Source organism: Heptranchias perlo, unplaced genomic scaffold, assembly GCF_035084215.1.
Source record: "Heptranchias perlo isolate sHepPer1 unplaced genomic scaffold, sHepPer1.hap1 HAP1_SCAFFOLD_64, whole genome shotgun sequence".
NCBI lineage: Eukaryota > Metazoa > Chordata > Chondrichthyes > Hexanchiformes > Hexanchidae > Heptranchias > Heptranchias perlo.
In genome coordinates, this window is record NW_027139666.1 from 72,981 (window position 1) to 96,038 (window position 23,058).

At 51.1% G+C, this 23,058-nt stretch overlaps 1 protein-coding gene across 1 annotated transcript; it reads left to right on the forward strand.

Annotated features, from left to right (window-relative positions):
- Positions 1–13,628: 13,628 nt before the first annotated feature.
- Positions 13,629–22,134, forward strand: LOC137317907 (zinc finger protein 420-like). The gene is made up of 2 exons (XM_067980907.1): positions 13,629–13,678; positions 20,166–22,134. The coding sequence occupies exon 2, from the start codon at positions 20,287–20,289 to the stop codon at positions 21,925–21,927; it is 1,641 nt and encodes a 546-aa protein (XP_067837008.1). The 5' UTR covers positions 13,629–13,678; positions 20,166–20,286; the 3' UTR covers positions 21,928–22,134.
- The last annotated feature ends 924 nt before the right edge of the window (positions 22,135–23,058 follow it).

Consider the following 23,058-nt stretch of genomic DNA (forward strand, 5'->3'; position numbering starts at 1 on the left):
TATTAGTGACACCACTATTCACGGTCAGACTGTATTAGTGACACCACGATTCATGGTCAAACTATTAGTGACACCACTATTCACGGTCAGACTGTATTAGTGACTCTACTATTCATGGTCAGACTGTATTAGTGACACCACTATTCACGGTCAGACTGTATCAGTGACACCACTATTCACGGTCAGACTGTATTAGTGACACCACTATCCACGGTCAGACTGTATTAGTGACACCACTATCCACGGTCAGACTGTATTAGTGACACCACTATTCACGGTCAGACTGTATTAGTGACACCACTATTCACGGTCAGACTGTATTCGTGAGACCACTATCCACGGTCAGACTGTATTAGTGACACCACTATTCACGGTCAGACTGTATTAGTGACACCACTATCCACGGTCAGACTGTATTAGTGACACCACTATCCACGGTCAGACTGTATTAGTGACACCACTATTCACGGTCAGACTGTATTAGTGACACCACTATTCACGGTCAGACTGTATTAGTGACACCACTATTCACGGTCAGACTGTATTAGTGACACCACTATTCACGGTCAGACTGTATTCGTGAGACCACTATCCACGGTCAGACTGTATTCGTGACACCACTATTCACGGTCAGACTGTATTAGTGACACCACTATCCACGGTCAGACTGTATTAGTGACACCACTATCCACGGTCAGACTGTATTAGTGACGCCACTATCCACGGTCAGACTGTATTAGTGACACCACTATCCACGGTCAGACTGTATTAGTGACGCCACTATTCACGGTCAGACTGTATTAGTGACGCCACTATTCACGGTCAGACTGTATTAGTGACACCACTATTCACGGTCAGACTGTATTAGTGAGACCACTATTCACGGTCAGACTGTATTAGTGACACCACTGTTCACGGTCAGACTGTATTAGTGATACCACTGTTCACGGTCAGACTGTATTAGTGACACCACTGTTCCCGGTCAGACTGTATTAGTGACACCACTATTCACGGTCAGACTGTATTAGTGACACCACTATCCAGGGTCAGACTGTATTAGTGACACCACTATTCACGGTCAGACTGTATTAGTGAGACCACTATTCACGGTCAGACTGTATTAGTGAGACCACTATTCACGGTCAGACTGTATTAGTGAGACCATTATCCACGGTCAGACCGTATTAGTGACACCACTATTCACGGTCAGACTGTATTAGTGAGACCACTATTCACAGTCAGACTGTATTCGTGAGACCACTATCCACGGTCAGACTGTATTAGTGACACCACTATCCACGGTCAGACTGTATTAGTGAGACCACTATTCACGGTCAGACTGTATTAGTGAGACCACTATTCACGGTCAGACTGTATTAGTGACACCACTATTCACGGTCAGACTGTATTAGTGACACCACTATTCACGGTCAGACTGTATGAGTGACACCACTATTCACGGTCAGACTGTATTAGTGACACCACTATTCACGGTCAGACTGTATTAGTGACACCACTATCCACGGTCAGACTGTATTAGTGACACCACTATCCACGGTGAGACTGTATTAGTGACACCACTATTCACGGTCAGACTGTATTAGTGACACTACTATTCACGGTCAGACTGTATTAGTGAGACCACTATTCACGGTCAGACTGTATTAGTGACACTACTATTCACGGTCAGACTGTATTAGTGAGACCACTATCCACGGTCAGACTGTATTAGTGAGACCACTATTCACGGTCAGACTGTATTAGTGAGACCACTATTCACGGTCAGACTGTATTAGTGACACTACTATTCACGGTCAGACTGTATTAGTGAGACCACTATTCACGGTCAGACTGTATTAGTGACACCACGATACACGGTCAGACTGTATTAGTGACACCACTATTCACGGTCAGACTGTATTAGTGACACCACTATCCACGGTCAGACTGTATTAGTGACACCACTATCCACGGTCAGAATGTATTAGTGACACCACTATCCACGGTCAGACTGTATTAGTGACACCACTATTCATGGTCAGACTGTATTAGTGAGACCACTATCCACGGTCAGACTGTATTAGTGACACCACTATCCACGGTCAGACTGTATTAGTGACACCACTATTCACGGTCAGACTGTATTAGTGACACCACTATTCACGGTCAGACTGTATTAGTGACACCACTATTCATGGTCAGACTGTATTCGTGACACCGCTATTCACGGTCAGACTGTATCAGTGACACCGCTATTCACGGTCAGACTGTATTAGTGACACCGCTATCCACGGTCAGACTGTATTAGTGACACCGCTATCCACGGTCAGACTGTATTAGTGACACCGCTATCCACGGTCAGACTGTATTAGTGACACCTCTATCCACGGTCAGACTGTATTAGTGACACCACTATCCACGGTCAGACTGTATTAGTGACACCACTATCCACGGTCAGACTGTATTAGTGACACCACTATCCACGGTCAGACTGTATTAGTGACACCACTATTCACGGTCAGACTGTATTAGTGACACCACTATTCACGGTCAGACTGTATTAGTGACACCACTATCCACGGTCAGACTGTATTAGTGACACCACTATTCACGGTCAGACTGTATTAGTGACACCACTATTCACGGTCAGACTGTATTAGTGACACCACTATCCACGGTCAGACTGTATTAGTGACACCACTATTCACGGTCAGACTGTATTAGTGACACCACTATTCACGGTCAGACTGTATTAGTGACACCACTATTCACGGTCAGACTGTATTAGTGACACCACTATTCACGGTCAGACTGTATTAGTGACACCGCTATCCACGGTCAGACTGTATTAGTGACACCGCTATTCACGGTCAGACTGTATTAGTGACACCGCTATCCACGGTCAGACTGTATTAGTGACACCGCTATTCACGGTCAGACTGTATTAGTGACACCGCTATTCACGGTCAGACTGTATTAGTGACACCGCTATTCACGGTCAGACTGTATTAGTGACACCGCTATTCACGGTCAGACTGTATTAGTGACACCGCTATTCACGGTCAGACTGTATTAGTGACACCGCTATTCACGGTCAGACTGTATTAGTGACACCACTATTCACGGTCAGACTGTATTAGTGACACCGCTATTCACGGTCAGACTGTATTAGTGAGACCACTATTCACGGTCAGACTGTATTAGTGACACCACTATTCACGGTCAGACTGTATTAGTGACACCACTATTCACGGTCAGACTGTATTAGTGACACCACTATTCACGGTCAGACTATTAGTGACACCACTATTCACGGTCAGACTATTAGTGACACCGCTATTCACGGTCAGACTGTATTAGTGACACCGCTATTCACGGTCAGACTATTAGTGACACCGCTATTCACGGTCAGACTGTATTAGTGAGACCACTATTCATGGTCAGACTGTATTCGTGACACCACTATTCACGGTCAGACTGTATTAGTGACACCACTATTCACGGTCAGACTATTAGTGACACCACTATTCACGGTCAGACTATTAGTGACACCACTATTCACGGTCAGACTATTAGTGACACCGCTATTCACGGTCAGACTGTATTAGTGACACCACTATTCCCGGTCAGACTGTATTAGTGACACCACTATTCCCGGTCAGACTGTATTAGTGACACCACTATCCACGGTCAGACTGTATTAGTGACACCACTATCCACGGTCAGACTGTATTAGTGACACCTCTATCCACGGTCAGACTGTATTAGTGAGACCACTATTCCCGGTCAGACTGTATTAGTGAGACCACTATTCACGGTCAGACTGTATTAGTGACACCTCTATCCACGGTCAGACTGTATTAGTGACACCACTATCCACGGTCAGACTGTATTAGTGACACCACTATCCACGGTCAGACTGTATTAGTGACACCACTATCCACGGTCAGACTGTATTAGTGACACCACTATTCACGGTCAGACTGTATTAGTGACACCACTATTCACGGTCAGACTGTATTAGTGACACCACTATCCACGGTCAGACTGTATTAGTGACACCACTATTCACGGTCAGACTGTATTAGTGACACCACTATTCACGGTCAGACTGTATTAGTGACACCACTATCCACGGTCAGACTGTATTAGTGACACCACTATTCACGGTCAGACTGTATTAGTGACACCACTATTCACGGTCAGACTGTATTAGTGACACCACTATTCACGGTCAGACTGTATTAGTGACACCACTATTCACGGTCAGACTGTATTAGTGACACCGCTATCCACGGTCAGACTGTATTAGTGACACCGCTATTCACGGTCAGACTGTATTAGTGACACCGCTATCCACGGTCAGACTGTATTAGTGACACCGCTATTCACGGTCAGACTGTATTAGTGACACCGCTATTCACGGTCAGACTGTATTAGTGACACCGCTATTCACGGTCAGACTGTATTAGTGACACCGCTATTCACGGTCAGACTGTATTAGTGACACCGCTATTCACGGTCAGACTGTATTAGTGACACCACTATTCACGGTCAGACTGTATTAGTGACACCACTATCCACGGTCAGACTGTATTAGTGACACCACTATTCATGGTCAGACTGTATTAGTGAGACCACTATCCACGGTCAGACTGTATTAGTGACACCACTATCCACGGTCAGACTGTATTAGTGACACCACTATTCACGGTCAGACTGTATTAGTGACACCACTATTCACGGTCAGACTGTATTAGTGACACCACTATTCATGGTCAGACTGTATTCGTGACACCGCTATTCACGGTCAGACTGTATCAGTGACACCGCTATTCACGGTCAGACTGTATTAGTGACACCGCTATCCACGGTCAGACTGTATTAGTGACACCGCTATCCACGGTCAGACTGTATTAGTGACACCGCTATCCACGGTCAGACTGTATTAGTGACACCTCTATCCACGGTCAGACTGTATTAGTGACACCACTATCCACGGTCAGACTGTATTAGTGACACCACTATCCACGGTCAGACTGTATTAGTGACACCACTATCCACGGTCAGACTGTATTAGTGACACCACTATTCACGGTCAGACTGTATTAGTGACACCACTATTCACGGTCAGACTGTATTAGTGACACCACTATCCACGGTCAGACTGTATTAGTGACACCACTATTCACGGTCAGACTGTATTAGTGACACCACTATTCACGGTCAGACTGTATTAGTGACACCACTATCCACGGTCAGACTGTATTAGTGACACCACTATTCCCGGTCAGACTGTATTAGTGACACCACTATTCACGGTCAGACTGTATTAGTGACACCACTATTCCCGGTCAGACTGTATTAGTGACACCACTATTCCCGGTCAGACTGTATTAGTGACACCGCTATCCACGGTCAGACTGTATTAGTGACACCGCTATTCACGGTCAGACTGTATTAGTGACACCGCTATCCACGGTCAGACTGTATTAGTGACACCGCTATTCACGGTCAGACTGTATTAGTGACACCGCTATTCACGGTCAGACTGTATTAGTGACACCGCTATTCACGGTCAGACTGTATTAGTGACACCGCTATTCACGGTCAGACTGTATTAGTGACACCGCTATTCACGGTCAGACTGTATTAGTGACACCGCTATTCACGGTCAGACTGTATTAGTGACACCACTATTCACGGTCAGACTGTATTAGTGACACCGCTATTCACGGTCAGACTGTATTAGTGAGACCACTATTCACGGTCAGACTGTATTAGTGACACCACTATTCACGGTCAGACTGTATTAGTGACACCACTATTCACGGTCAGACTGTATTAGTGACACCACTATTCACGGTCAGACTATTAGTGACACCACTATTCACGGTCAGACTATTAGTGACACCGCTATTCACGGTCAGACTGTATTAGTGACACCGCTATTCACGGTCAGACTATTAGTGACACCGCTATTCACGGTCAGACTGTATTAGTGAGACCACTATTCATGGTCAGACTGTATTCGTGACACCACTATTCACGGTCAGACTGTATTAGTGACACCACTATTCACGGTCAGACTATTAGTGACACCACTATTCACGGTCAGACTATTAGTGACACCACTATTCACGGTCAGACTATTAGTGACACCGCTATTCACGGTCAGACTGTATTAGTGACACCACTATTCCCGGTCAGACTGTATTAGTGACACCACTATTCCCGGTCAGACTGTATTAGTGACACCACTATCCACGGTCAGACTGTATTAGTGACACCACTATCCACGGTCAGACTGTATTAGTGACACCTCTATCCACGGTCAGACTGTATTAGTGAGACCACTATTCCCGGTCAGACTGTATTAGTGAGACCACTATTCACGGTCAGACTGTATTAGTGACACCTCTATCCACGGTCAGACTGTATTAGTGACACCACTATCCACGGTCAGACTGTATTAGTGACACCACTATCCACGGTCAGACTGTATTAGTGACACCACTATCCACGGTCAGACTGTATTAGTGACACCACTATTCACGGTCAGACTGTATTAGTGACACCACTATTCACGGTCAGACTGTATTAGTGACACCACTATCCACGGTCAGACTGTATTAGTGACACCACTATTCACGGTCAGACTGTATTAGTGACACCACTATTCACGGTCAGACTGTATTAGTGACACCACTATCCACGGTCAGACTGTATTAGTGACACCACTATTCACGGTCAGACTGTATTAGTGACACCACTATTCACGGTCAGACTGTATTAGTGACACCACTATTCACGGTCAGACTGTATTAGTGACACCACTATTCACGGTCAGACTGTATTAGTGACACCGCTATCCACGGTCAGACTGTATTAGTGACACCGCTATTCACGGTCAGACTGTATTAGTGACACCGCTATCCACGGTCAGACTGTATTAGTGACACCGCTATTCACGGTCAGACTGTATTAGTGACACCGCTATTCACGGTCAGACTGTATTAGTGACACCGCTATTCACGGTCAGACTGTATTAGTGACACCGCTATTCACGGTCAGACTGTATTAGTGACACCGCTATTCACGGTCAGACTGTATTAGTGACACCACTATTCACGGTCAGACTGTATTAGTGACACCGCTATTCACGGTCAGACTGTATTAGTGAGACCACTATTCACGGTCAGACTGTATTAGTGACACCACTATTCACGGTCAGACTGTATTAGTGACACCACTATTCACGGTCAGACTGTATTAGTGACACCACTATTCACGGTCAGACTATTAGTGACACCACTATTCACGGTCAGACTATTAGTGACACCGCTATTCACGGTCAGACTGTATTAGTGACACCGCTATTCACGGTCAGACTATTAGTGACACCGCTATTCACGGTCAGACTGTATTAGTGAGACCACTATTCACGGTCAGACTGTATTAGTGACACCACTATTCACGGTCAGACTGTATTAGTGACACCACTATTCACGGTCAGACTATTAGTGACACCACTATTCACGGTCAGACTATTAGTGACACCACTATTCACGGTCAGACTATTAGTGACACCGCTATTCACGGTCAGACTGTATTAGTGACACCACTATTCCCGGTCAGACTGTATTAGTGACACCACTATTCCCGGTCAGACTGTATTAGTGACACCACTATCCACGGTCAGACTGTATTAGTGACACCACTATCCACGGTCAGACTGTATTAGTGACACCTCTATCCACGGTCAGACTGTATTAGTGAGACCACTATTCCCGGTCAGACTGTATTAGTGAGACCACTATTCACGGTCAGACTGTATTAGTGACACCACTATTCCCGGTCAGACTGTATTAGTGACACCACTATTCACGGTCAGACTGTATTAGTGACACCACTATTCCCGGTCAGACTGTATTAGTGACACCACTATTCCCGGTCAGACTGTATTAGTGAGACCACTATTCCCGGTCAGACTGCATTAGTGACACCACTATTCACGGTCAGACTGTATTAGTGACACCACTATCCACGGTCAGACTGTATTAGTGACACCACTATCCACGGTCAGACTGTATTAGTGACACCTCTATCCACGGTCAGACTGTATCAGTGACACCGCTATTCACGGTCAGACTGTATTGGTGACACCGCTATTCACGGTCAGACTGTATTGGTGACACCGCTATTCACGGTCAGACTGTATTAGTGACACCGCTATTCACGGTCAGACTGTATTAGTGACACCGCTATTCACGGTCAGACTGTATTAGTGACACCACTATTCACGGTCAGACTGTATTAGTGACACCACTATTCACGGTCAGACTGTATTAGTGACACCACTATTCACGGTCAGACTGTATTAGTGACACCACTATTCACGGTCAGACTGTATTAGTGACACCACTATTCACGGTCAGACTGTATTAGTGACACCACTATTCACGGTCAGACTGTATTAGTGACACCACTATTCACGGTCAGACTGTATTAGTGACACCACTATCCACGGTCAGACTGTATTAGTGACACCACTATTCACGGTCAGACTGTATTAGTGAGACCACTATCCACGGTCAGACTGTATTAGTGACACCACTATCCACGGTCAGACTGTATTAGTGACACCACTATTCACGGTCAGACTGTATTAGTGAGACCACTATCCACGGTCAGACTGTATTAGTGACACCACTATTCACGGTCAGACTGTATTAGTGACACCAGTATTCACGGTCAGACTGTATTAGTGACACCACTATTCACGGTCAGACTATTAGTGACACCGCTATTCACGGTCAGACTGTATTAGTGACACCGCTATTCACGGTCAGACTGTATTAGTGACACCGCTATTCACGGTCAGACTGTATTAGTGACACCACTATTCACGGTCAGACTGTATTAGTGACACCACTATCCACGGTCAGACTGTATTAGTGACACCACTATCCACGGTCAGACTGTATTAGTGACACCACTATTCACGGTCAGACTGTATTAGTGACACCACTATTCACGGTCAGACTGTATTAGTGACACCACTATTCACGGTCAGACTGTATTAGTGAGACCACTATCCACGGTCAGACTGTATTAGTGACACCACTATTCACGGTCAGACTGTATTAGTGAGACCACTATCCACGGTCAGACTGTATTAGTGACACCACTATTCACGGTCAGACTGTATTAGTGACACCACTATCCACGGTCAGACTGTATTAGTGACACCACTATTCACGGTCAGACTGTATTAGTGAGACCACTATCCACGGTCAGACTGTATTAGTGAGACCACTATTCACGGTCAGACTGTATTAGTGACACCACTATTCCCGGTCAGACTGTATTCGTGACACCACTATTCACGGTCAGACTGTATTAGTGACACCACTATTCACGGTCAGACTGTATTAGTGACACCACTATCCACGGTCAGACTGTATTAGTGAGACCACTATTCACGGTCAGACTGTATTAGTGACACCACTATTCACGGTCAGACTGTATTAGTGAGACCACTATTCACGGTCAGACTGTATTAGTGAGACCACTATTCACGGTCAGACTGTATTAGTGACACCACTATTCACGGTCAGACTGTATTAGTGAGACCACTATCCACGGTCAGACTGTATTAGTGACACCACTATTCCCGGTCAGACTGTATTAGTGACACCACTATTCACGGTCAGACTGTATTAGTGAGACCACTATTCACGGTCAGACTGTATTAGTGAGACCACTATTCACGGTCAGACTGTATTAGTGACACCACTATTCACGGTCAGACTGTATTAGTGACACCACTATTCACGGTCAGACTGTATTAGTGAGACCACTATTCACGGTCAGACTGTATTAGTGAGACCACTATTCACGGTCAGACTGTATTAGTGAGACCACTATCCACGGTCAGACTGTATTAGTGACACCACTATTCCCGGTCAGACTGTATTAGTGAGACCACTATTCACGGTCAGACTGTATTAGTGACACCACTATTCACGGTCAGACTGTATTAGTGACACCACTATTCACGGTCAGACTGTATTAGTGACACCACTATTCACGGTCAGACTGTATTAGTGACACCACTATCCACGGTCAGACTGTATTAGTGACACCACTATCCACGGTCAGACTGTATTAGTGACACCACTATCCACGGTCAGACTGTATTAGTGACACCACTATCCACGGTCAGACTGTATTAGTGACACCACTATCCACGGTCAGACTGTATTAGTGACACCACTATCCACGGTCAGACTGTATTAGTGACACCACTATTCACGGTCAGACTGTATTAGTGACACCACTATTCACGGTCAGACTGTATTAGTGACACCACTATTCACGGTCAGACTGTATTAGTGAGACCACTATCCACGGTCAGACTGTATTAGTGACACCACTATTCACGGTCAGACTGTATTAGTGAGACCACTATCCACGGTCAGACTGTATTAGTGACACCACTATTCACGGTCAGACTGTATTAGTGACACCACTATCCACGGTCAGACTGTATTAGTGACACCACTATTCACGGTCAGACTGTATTAGTGAGACCACTATCCACGGTCAGACTGTATTAGTGAGACCACTATTCACGGTCAGACTGTATTAGTGACACCACTATTCCCGGTCAGACTGTATTATTGACACCACTATTCACGGTCAGACTGTATTAGTGAGACCACTATTCACGGTCAGACTGTATTAGTGAGACCACTATTCACGGTCAGACTGTATTAGTGACACCACTATTCACGGTCAGACTGTATTAGTGAGACCACTATCCACGGTCAGACTGTATTAGTGACACCACTATTCCCGGTCAGACTGTATTAGTGACACCACTATTCACGGTCAGACTGTATTAGTGACACCACTATTCACGGTCAGACTGTATTAGTGACACCACTATTCACGGTCAGACTGTATTAGTGACACCACTATTCACGGTCAGACTGTATTAGTGAGACCACTATTCACGGTCAGACTGTATTAGTGACACCACTATTCACGGTCAGACTGTATTAGTGAGACCACTATCCACGGTCAGACTGTATTAGTGACACCACTATTCCCGGTCAGACTGTATTAGTGAGACCACTATTCACGGTCAGACTGTATTAGTGACACCACTATTCACGGTCAGACTGTATTAGTGACACCACTATTCACGGTCAGACTGTATTAGTGAGACCACTATTCACGGTCAGACTGTATTAGTGACACCACTATTCACGGTCAGACTGTATTAGTGACACCACTATTCACGGTCAGACTGTATTAGTGACACCACTATTCACGGTCAGACTGTATTAGTGACACCACTATCCACGGTCAGACTGTATTAGTGACACCACTATTCACGGTCAGACTGTATTAGTGAGACCACTATCCACGGTCAGACTGTATTAGTGACACCACTATTCCCGGTCAGACTGTATTAGTGAGACCACTATTCACGGTCAGACTGTATTAGTGACACCACTATTCATGGTCAGACTGTATTAGTGAGACCACTATTCCCGGTCAGACTGTATTAGTGAGACCACTATTCCCGGTCAGACTGTATTAGTGAGACCACTATTCACGGTCAGACTGTATTAGTGAGACCACTGTTCATGGTCAGACTGTATTAGTGACACCACTATTCCCGGTCAGACTGTATTAGTGAGACCACTATCCACGGTCAGACTGTATTAGTGACACCACTATTCACGGTCAGACTGTATTAGTGAGACCACTATTCACGGTCAGACTGTATTAGTGACACCACTATTCACGGTCAGACTGTATTAGTGAGACCACTATTCATGGTCAGACTGTATTAGTGACACCACTATTCCCGGTCAGACTGTATTAGTGAGACCACTATCCACGGTCAGACTGTATTAGTGACACCACTATTCCCGGTCAGACTGTATTAGTGACACCACTATTCACGGTCAGACTGTATTAGTGACACCACTATTCCCGGTCAGACTGTATTAGTGACACCACTATTCACGGTCAGACTGTATTAGTGACACCACTATTCACGGTCAGACTGTATTAGTGACACCACTATCCACGGTCAGACTGTATTAGTGAGACCACTATTCACGGTCAGACTGTATTAGTGACACCACTATCCACGGTCAGACTGTATTAGTGACACCACTATCCACGGTCAGACTGTATTAGTGACACCACTATTCACGGTCAGACTGTATTAGTGACACCACTATTCACGGTCAGACTGTATTAGTGACACCACTATTCACGGTCAGACTGTATTAGTGACACCACTATCCACGGTCAGACTGTATTAGTGACACCACTATTCACGGTCAGACTGTATTAGTGACACCACTATCCACGGTCAGACTGTATTAGTGACACCACTATTCACGGTCAGACTGTATTAGTGACACCACTATCCACGGTCAGACTGTATTAGTGACACCACTATTCACGGTCAGACTGTATTAGTGACACCACTATCCACGGTCAGACTGTATTAGTGACACCACTATTCACGGTCAGACTGTATTAGTGACACCACTATTCACGGTCAGACTGTATTAGTGACACCACTATCCACGGTCAGACTGTATTAGTGACACCACTATCCACGGTCAGACTGTATTAGTGACACCACTATTCACGGTCAGACTGTATTAGTGACACCACTATACACGGTCAGACTGTATTAGTGACACCACTATCCACGGTCAGACTGTATTAGTGACACCACTATTCACGGTCAGACTGTATTAGTGACACCACTATCCACGGTCAGACTGTATTAGTGACACCACTATCCACGGTCAGACTGTATTAGTGACACCACTATCCACGGTCAGACTGTATTAGTGACACCACTATTCACGGTCAGACTGTATTCGGCGTGGTTGGAGATCCGGCGAATGTGAGTTTCATTGTTCACTCTTTCAGTCAATGTCTGATGTGAATAAAAGAATTGGGATCAGTGCCTGACTCTTGGATTATTCGTGTTTTGGGCCGGGGTGTTTGGCGGTGGAAACTGGGGCGGGAGCAGGAGGGGGAGGCCGGGAATTGCGGGGGGGAGGAGGGGGAGGCCGGGAATTGCGGGGGGGAGGAGGGGGAGGCCGGGAATTGCGGGGGGGGGAGGGCTTGCGGGGGGGGGGAGGCCGGGAATTGCGGGGGGGGGGAGGGGGGGGGAGGCCGGGAATTGCGGGGGGGGGGAGGGGGAGGCGGCCGGGAATTGCGGGGGGGAGGAGGGGGAGGCCGGGAATTGCGGGGGGGAGGAGGGGGAGGCCGGGAATTGCGGGGGGGGAGGGCTTGCGGGGGGGGGAGGCCGGGAATTGCGGGGGGGGGAGGGGGGGGAGGCCGGGAATTGCGGGGGGGGGGAGGGGGAGGGGGAGGCCGGGAATTGCGGGGGGGGGAGGGGGAGGGGGAGGCCGGGAATTGCGGGGGGGGGGGGAGGGGGAGGCCGGGAATTGCGGGGGGGGGGGAGGGGGAGGCCGGGAATTGCGGGGGGGGAGGAGGGGGAGGCCGGGAATTGCGGGGGGGAGGAGGGGGGGGGAGGCCGGGAGCGTGTTTCCGGGGCGGGCCGACGGAGGCGGAAGGGAAACTGAGTCCAGGCCCTGACAGCGAGGCCGATAAACACCGCGTGAAGGTACCTGAGGGACCCGCGATTGAGAGCGTGGAGCGGGGGGCTGAGAGCGGGGAGAGGGAGCCGGGGGGCTGAGAGCGGGGAGAGGGAGCCGGGGGGCTGAGAGCGGGGAGAGGGAGCCGGGGGGCTGAGAGCGGGGACCCGGGATTGAGAGCGGGGAGAGGGAGCCGGGGGGCTGAGAGCGGGGAGAGGGAGCCGGGGGGGCTGAGAGCGGGGAGAGGGAGCCGGGGGGCTGAGAGCGGGGAGAGGGAGCCGGGGGGCTGAGAGCGGGGAGAGGGAGCCGGGGGGCTGAGAGCGGGGAGAGGGAGCCGGGGGGCTGAGAGCGGGGAGAGGGAGCCGGGGGGCTGAGAGCGGGGAGAGGGAGCCGGGGGCTGAGAGCGGGGAGAGGGAGCCGGGGGGCTGAGAGCGGGGAGAGGGAGCCGGGGGGCTGAGAGCGGGGAGAGGGAGCCGGGGGGCTGAGAGCGGGGAGAGGGAGCCGGGGGGCTGAGAGCGGGGAGAGGGAGCCGGGGGGCTGAGAGCGGGGAGAGGGAGCCGGGGGGCTGAGAGCGGGGAGAGGGAGCCGGGGGCTGAGAGCGGGGAGAGGGAGCCGGGGGCTGAGAGCGGGGACCCGGGATTGAGAGCGGGGAGAGGGAGCCGGGGGCTGAGAGCGGGGACCCGGGATTGAGAGCGGGGAGAGGGAGCCGGGGGCTGAGAGCGGGGAGAGGGAGCCGGGGGCTGAGAGCGGGGAGAGGGAGCCGGGGGCTGAGAGCGGGGAGAGGGACCCGGGATTGAGAGCGGGGAGCCGGACCCGATCTTGGACCGGCCTCCCCCCCCTTCCATAAACTTCCGCTCATCCAAAACTCTTGCCGCCCCCCCCCGTTCACCACCTGTGCTCGCTGGACTTAACATCGGCTCCTGGTCTGGGAACGCCTTGATTTTAAAATTCTGCTCCTCCTGTTCAAATCCCTCCATGGCCCTCGCCCCCCTCCCTATCTCTGTAACCTCCTCCAGCCCCTACAATTCTCATCCTCCTGTTCAAATCCCTCCATGGCCCTCGCCCCCCTCCCTATCTCTGTAACCTCCTCCAGCCCCTACAATTCTCATCCTCCTGTTCAAATCCCTCCATGGCCCTCGCCCCCCTCCCTATCTCTGTAACCTCCTCCAGCCCCTACAATTCTCATCCTCCTGTTCAAATCCCTCCATGGCCCTCACCCCCCCCCTCCCTATCTCTGTAACCTCCTCCAGCCCCTACAATTCTCATCCTCCTGTTCAAATCCCTCCATGGCCCTCGCCCCCCTCCCTATCTCTGTAACCTCCTCCAGCCCCGACAATTCTCATCCTCCTGTTCAAATCCCTCCATGGCCCTCGCCCCCCTCCCTATCTCTGTAACCTCCTCCAGCCCCTACAATTCTCATCCTCCTGTTCAAATCCCTCCATGACCCTCGCCCCCCTCCCTGTCTCTGTAACCTCCTCCAGCCCCTACAATTCTCATCCTCCTGTTCAAATCCCTCCATGACCCTCGCCCCCCTCCCTGTCTCTGTAACCTCCTCCAGCCCCGACAATTCTCATCCTCCTGTTCAAATCCCTCCATGGCCCTCGCCCCCCTCCCTATCTCTGTAACCTCCTCCAGCCCCTACAATTCTCATCCTCCTGTTCAAATCCCTCCATGACCCTCGCCCCCCTCCCTGTCTCTGTAACCTCCTCCAGCCCCTACAATTCTCATCCTCCTGTTCAAATCCCTCCATGGCCCTCGCCCCCTCCCTATCTCTGTAACCTCCTCCAGCCCTGACAATTCTCATCCTCCTGTTCAAATCCCTCCATGGCCCTCGACCCCCCCTCCCTATCTCTGTAACCTCCTCCAGCCCCTACAATTCTCATCCTCCTGTTCAAATCCCTCCATGGCCCTCGCCCCCTCCCTATCTCTGTAACCTCCTCCAGCCCCGACAATTCTCATCCTCCTGTTCAAATCCCTCCATGGCCCTCGCCCCCCTCCCTCCCTATCTCTGTAACCTCCTCCAGCCCCTACAATTCTCATCTCCTGTTCAAATCCCTCCATGGCCCTCGCCCCCCTCCCTATCTCTGTAACCTCCTCCAGCCCTACAATTCTCATCCTCCTGTTCAAATCCCTCCATGGCCCTCACCCCCCCTCCCTATCTCTGTAACCTCCTCCAGCCCCTACAATTCTCATCCTCCTGTTCAAATCCCTCCATGGCCCTCGCCCCCCCTCCCTATCTCTGTAACCTCCTCCAGCCCCGACAATTCTCATCCTCCTGTTCAAATCCCTCCATGGCCCTCGCCCCCCCCTCCCTATCTCTGTAACCTCCTCCAGCCCCGACAATTCTCATCCTCCTGTTCAAATCCCTCCATGGCCCTCGCCCCCCTCCCTATCTCTGTAACCTCCTCCAGCCCCGACAATTCTCATCCTCCTGTTCAAATCCCTCCATGGCCCTCGCCCCCCCCTCCCTATCTCTGTAACCTCCTCCAGCCCCGACAATTCTCATCCTCCTGTTCAAATCCCTCCATGGCCCTCGCCCCCCTCCCTGTCTCTGTAACCTCCTCCAGCCCCTACAATTCTCATCCTCCTGTTCAAATCCCTCCATGGCCCTCGCCCCCTCCCTATCTCTGTAACCTCCTCCAGCCCTGACAATTCTCATCCTCCTGTTCAAATCCCTCCATGGCCCTCGACCCCCCCTCCCTATCTCTGTAACCTCCTCCAGCCCCTACAATTCTCATCCTCCTGTTCAAATCCCTCCATGGCCCTCGCCCCCTCCCTATCTCTGTAACCTCCTCCAGCCCCGACAATTCTCATCCTCCTGTTCAAATCCCTCCATGGCCCTCGCCCCCCTCCCTCCCTATCTCTGTAACCTCCTCCAGCCCCTACAATTCTCATCCTCCTGTTCAAATCCCTCCATGGCCCTCGCCCCCCTCCCTATCTCTGTAACCTCCTCCAGCCCCTACAATTCTCATCCTCCTGTTCAAATCCCTCCATGGCCCTCACCCCCCCTCCCTATCTCTGTAACCTCCTCCAGCCCCTACAATTCTCATCCTCCTGTTCAAATCCCTCCATGGCCCTCGCCCCCCCTCCCTATCTCTGTAACCTCCTCCAGCCCCGACAATTCTCATCCTCCTGTTCAAATCCCTCCATGGCCCTCGCCCCCCCCTCCCTATCTCTGTAACCTCCTCCAGCCCCGACAATTCTCATCCTCCTGTTCAAATCCCTCCATGGCCCTCGCCCCCCTCCCTATCTCTGTAACCTCCTCCAGCCCCTACAATTCTCATCCTCCTGTTCAAATCCCTCCATGACCCTCGCCCCCCTCCCTGTCTCTGTAACCTCCTCCAGCCCCTACAATTCTCATCCTCCTGTTCAAATCCCTCCATGACCCTCGCCCCCCTCCCTGTCTCTGTAACCTCCTCCAGCCCCGACAATTCTCATCCTCCTGTTCAAATCCCTCCATGGCCCTCGCCCCCCTCCCTATCTCTGTAACCTCCTCCAGCCCCTACAATTCTCATCCTCCTGTTCAAATCCCTCCATGACCCTCGCCCCCCTCCCTGTCTCTGTAACCTCCTCCAGCCCCTACAATTCTCATCCTCCTGTTCAAATCCCTCCATGGCCCTCGCCCCCTCCCTATCTCTGTAACCTCCTCCAGCCCTGACAATTCTCATCCTCCTGTTCAAATCCCTCCATGGCCCTCGACCCCCCCTCCCTATCTCTGTAACCTCCTCCAGCCCCTACAATTCTCATCCTCCTGTTCAAATCCCTCCATGGCCCTCGCCCCCTCCCTATCTCTGTAACCTCCTCCAGCCCCGACAATTCTCATCCTCCTGTTCAAATCCCTCCATGGCCCTCGCCCCCCTCCCTCCCTATCTCTGTAACCTCCTCCAGCCCCTACAATTCTCATCCTCCTGTTCAAATCCCTCCATGGCCCTCGCCCCCCTCCCTATCTCTGTAACCTCCTCCAGCCCCTACAATTCTCATCCTCCTGTTCAAATCCCTCCATGGCCCTCACCCCCCCTCCCTATCTCTGTAACCTCCTCCAGCCCCTACAATTCTCATCCTCCTGTTCAAATCCCTCCATGGCCCTCGTCCCCCCTCCCTATCTCTGTAACCTCCTCCAGCCCCGACAATTCTCATCCTCCTGTTCAAATCCCTCCATGGCCCTCGCCCCCCCCTCCCTATCTCTGTAACCTCCTCCAGCCCCGACAATTCTCATCCTCCTGTTCAAATCCCTCCATGGCCCTCGCCCCCCTCCCTATCTCTGTAACCTCCTCCAGCCCCGACAATTCTCATCCTCCTGTTCAAATCCCTCCATGGCCCTCGCCCCCCCCTCCCTATCTCTGTAACCTCCTCCAGCCCCGACAATTCTCATCCTCCTGTTCAAATCCCTCCATGGCCCTCGCCCCCCTCCCTGTCTCTGTAACCTCCTCCAGCCCCTACAATTCTCATCCTCCTGTTCAAATCCCTCCATGGCCCTCGCCCCCTCCCTATCTCTGTAACCTCCTCCAGCCCTGACAATTCTCATCCTCCTGTTCAAATCCCTCCATGGCCCTCGACCCCCCCTCCCTATCTCTGTAACCTCCTCCAGCCCCTACAATTCTCATCCTCCTGTTCAAATCCCTCCATGGCCCTCGCCCCCTCCCTATCTCTGTAACCTCCTCCAGCCCCGACAATTCTCATCCTCCTGTTCAAATCCCTCCATGGCCCTCGCCCCCCTCCCTCCCTATCTCTGTAACCTCCTCCAGCCCCTACAATTCTCATCCTCCTGTTCAAATCCCTCCATGGCCCTCGCCCCCCTCCCTATCTCTGTAACCTCCTCCAGCCCCTACAATTCTCATCCTCCTGTTCAAATCCCTCCATGGCCCTCACCCCCCCTCCCTATCTCTGTAACCTCCTCCAGCCCCTACAATTCTCATCCTCCTGTTCAAATCCCTCCATGGCCCTCGCCCCCCCTCCCTATCTCTGTAACCTCCTCCAGCCCCGACAATTCTCATCCTCCTGTTCAAATCCCTCCATGGCCCTCGCCCCCCCCTCCCTATCTCTGTAACCTCCTCCAGCCCCGACAATTCTCATCCTCCTGTTCAAATCCCTCCATGGCCCTCGCCCCCCTCCCTATCTCTGTAACCTCCTCCAGCCCCGACAATTCTCATCCTCCTGTTCAAATCCCTCCATGGCCCTCGCCCCCCCCTCCCTATCTCTGTAACCTCCTCCAGCCCCGACAATTCTCATCCTCCTGTTCAAATCCCTCCATGGCCCTCGCCCCCCTCCCTATCTCTGTAACCTCCTCCAGCCCCTACAATTCTCATCCTCCTGTTCAAATCCCTCCATGGCCCTCGCCCCCTCCCTATCTCTGTAACCTCCTCCAGCCCCTACAATTCTCATCCTCCTGTTCAAATCCCTCCATGGCCCTCGCCCCCCCTCCCTATCTCTGTAACCTCCTCCAGCCCCGACAATTCTCATCCTCCTGTTCAAATCCCTCCATGGCCCTCGCCCCCCTCCCTATCTCTGTAACCTCCTCCAGCCCCTACAATTCTCATCCTCCTGTTCAAATCCCTCCATGGCCCTCGCCCCCCTCCCTATCTCTGTAACCTCCTCCAGCCCCTACAATTCTCATCCTCCTGTTCAAATCCCTCCATGGCCCTCGCCCCCCTCCCTATCTCTGTAACCTCCTCCAGCCCCTACAATTCTCATCCTCCTGTTCAAATCCCTCCATGGCCCTCGCCCCCCTCCCTATCTCTGTAACCTCCTCCAGCCCCTACAATTCTCATCCTCCTGTTCAAATCCCTCCATGGCCCTCACCCCCCTCCCTATCTCTGTAACCTCCTCCAGCCCCTACAATTCTCATCCTCCTGTTCAAATCCCTCCATGGCCCTCACCCCCCTCCCTATCTCTGTAACCTCCTCCAGCCCCTACAATTTTCATCCTCCTGTTCAAATCCCTCCATGGCCCTCGCCCCCCTCCCTATCTCTGTAACCTCCTCCAGCCCCTACAATTCTCATCCTCCTGTTCAAATCCCTCCATGGCCCTCACCCCCCTCCCTATCTCTGTAACCTCCTCCAGCCCCTACAATTTTCATCCTCCTGTTCATATCCCTCCATGGCCCTCGCCCCCCTCCCTATCTCTGTAACCTCCTCTTGCCCTAAAATTCTCTCAGATCTCTGCGCTCCTCCAATTCTGGCCTCTTGTCCATCCCCCGATTTTAATCGCTCCACCATTGGCGGCCGTGCCTTCAGCTGCCTGGGCCCTAAACTCTGGAATTCCCTCCCTAAATCTCTCCGCCTCTCTCTCCTCCTTTAAGACTCTTCTTTTCACCTCCCTCTTTGACCAAGCTTTTGGTCACCTGTCCTAACGTGGATTGGTGTCAATTTTTGTTTGATAATCACTCCTGTGAAGCATCTTGGGACGTTTTACTACATTTAAGGCGCTGTATAAATTTGTTACACATTTGATAATCGGAAAATCATAAATAAAATCTGATTGTTTGAAAATGTTGATGTGTGTTGCTTTTGTTTTCAGGAATAAAGGAGTATCTGGAGTTTGGCCATGAGGAGCTGAATCGTTGTGTGGATGGAAGGTTCAAAGCACAAGATCTGCAGACAGAGCCCACAGATCCCCCAGTGATCAGACTGTTCTCCAGATGGTTCAGGAGATCGCTATGACTCCAATCAAGGCTGAGCACAGGCGGTTGGGACCTGCGGACAGGGCCTTTGAGTGCTGTGTGTGTGGGATGAGGTGCAGCACCTCCTCGAACCTGGATCAGCACCGGCGCAGTCACTGGGGGAAGAAAACTTTTGCCTGTCCCGTGTGCGGGCGCAGATTCAAGCGCTCATTCAATCTGGTGACCCACCAGCGGATCCATAGTGGAGAGAGACCCTTCGGGTGCACAGAGTGCGGGAAACACTTCACCCAGTCATCCAACCTGGGCAGGCACCGGCGCAGCCACACTCGGGAGAAGAGCTTCACCTGCCCCGCGTGTGGCAAGAGCTTCTCTCAGTCCTGTTACCTAGCCCGGCACCAGCGTGTTCACACCCAGGGGAGGTCCTCCAGTTTGCCCAGGTGGGGGAAGACCTGGCCTGACCTGGGCACCCCCACAGGGGGGCAGAGAGTGAGGCGCACCGACCCAGATTCCCCGGGGGTCCCTCAGCCTCGCCCCAACAGCGTTGAGTTATCCGACTTCGCCAGTCACCAGCAGCTCCACCTGAACGAACCATCAGGAGGCGTCCCTCACCAGCACCATCCCAGGGACAGGAGATCATTGGCCAGCCCTGGACCCGGGGACCGATTGGAGTGGTTCTGTGACCCGGTGACCAATGGGCGGGTCGGCTGTGCAGTGGGCGGTAAAGCGAGTGGTTCCCCGATCCGTGTAGCTCAGTGTGACCTTACCCTGGTGAGAAGACGAGAAGCGGCCGACACTCCCCAGCTCCAGGTTACTGGCAGAGAACCTTTCACTTGCACCTCGTGTGGGAAGATGTTTAAGCGACTCTGGAACTTGGTGACCCACCGGCAGATCGGTGGCGAGGGCCAGACGTTCAGGTGCCCGGTGTGTGGGAAGGGCTTTAACCAGTCGTCCAACCTGGCTCGTCACCGACCCACCCACACCACAGGAGCCAAGCCAGCCATTGACCAATTGGATGAGAAACCCTCGACTTGGCCCCTCTGTGGAGAAAACTTCAACCAATCGATCCATCGATGCCCTCAGGATGGGGAGAGACCGTCCACACCCGGGAAGGGCTTTAACCAGCTGTTCAACCAGGACAGTCACACAGGAGAGAGACCATCCACACCTGGGAAGGGCTTTAACCAGCTGTTCAACCAGGACAGTCACACAGAAGAGAGACCATCCACACCTGGGAAGGGCTTTAACCAGCTGTTCAACCGGGACAGTCAGGCTGGGGAGAGACTGTTCACCTGTCCCGTGTGCAGCAAAGGCTTCTCGCAGTCCTGTCACCTCATCCGGCACCAGCTCCTCCACGTCCAGGACACGCCGTTCAAATGCTGGGAGTGTAGCGTGGAATTCGCAGCCTCCTCCGACCTGGCACAGCACCAGTGCCCCCGGCGCACAGGACCCGACCTCTTCAACTGCAGCCTCTGCAGGAAGAGCTTCACCCGCTCATCCTACCTGCTGATCCACCAGCGGGTGCACACGGGCGAGAAACCCTTCACGTGTGCCACCTGTGGGAGGAGCTTCAGTCAGTCGTCAAACCTCACCCGTCACCAACGGATCCACGTGGGGAATTGCAGACACACCGCACCGAGCATCACGGCCAGACTGTATTAGTGACAGCACTATTCATGGTCAGACTGTATTAGTGACAGCACTATTCATGGTCAGACTGTATTAGTGACAGCACTATTCATGGTCAGACTGTATTAGTGACACCACTATTCATGGTCAGACTGTATTAGTGACACCACAATTCACGGCCAGACTGTATTAGTGACACCACTATTCATGGTCAGACTGTATTAGTGACACCACTATTCATGGTCAGACTGTATTAGTGACACCACTATTCACGGTCAGACTATTAGTGACACCACTATTCATGGTCAGACTGTATTAGTGACACCACTATTCATGGTCAGACTGTATTAGTGACACCACTATTCATGGTCAGACTATTAGTGACACCACTATTCATGGTCAGACTGTATTAGTGACACCACTATTCACGGCCAGACTGTATTAGTGACACCACTATTCATGGTCAGACTGTATTAGTGACAACACTATTCACGGCCAGACTGTATTAGTGACACCACTATTCCCAGTCAGACTGTATTCGTGACACCACTATTCCTGGACAGACTGTATTAGTGACACCACTATTCATGGTCAGACTGTATTAGTGACACCACAATTCACGGCCAGACTGTATTAGTGACACCACTATTCCTGGACAGACTGTATTAGTGACAACACTATTCACGGTCAGACTGTATTAGTGACACCACTATTCACGGCCAGACTGTATTAGTGACACCACTATTCACGGTCAGACTGTATTAGTGACAACACTATTCATGGTCAGACTGTATTAGTGACACCACTATTCACGGCCAGACTGTATTAGTGACACCACTATTTACGGTCAGACTATTAGTGACACCACTATTCACGGTCAGACTGTATTAGTGACACCACTATCCACGGTCAGACTGTATTAGTGACACCACTATTCACGGTCAGACTATTAGTGACACCACTATTCACGGTCAGACTGTATTTGTGACACCACTATTCACGGTCAGACTGTATTAGTGACAACACTATTCACGGTCAGACTGTATTAGTGACACCACTATTCACGGCCAGACTGTATTAGTGACACCACTATTCACGGTCAGACTATTAGTGACACCACTATTCACGGTCAGACTGTATTAGTGACACCACTATCCACGGTCA

What these genes read in the sequence shown, in the direction of transcription:
- LOC137317907 (XM_067980907.1), top strand. Translation starts at nt 20,287, where the DNA reads ATGGTTCAGGAGATCGCTATGACTCCAATCAAGGCTGAGCACAGGCGG.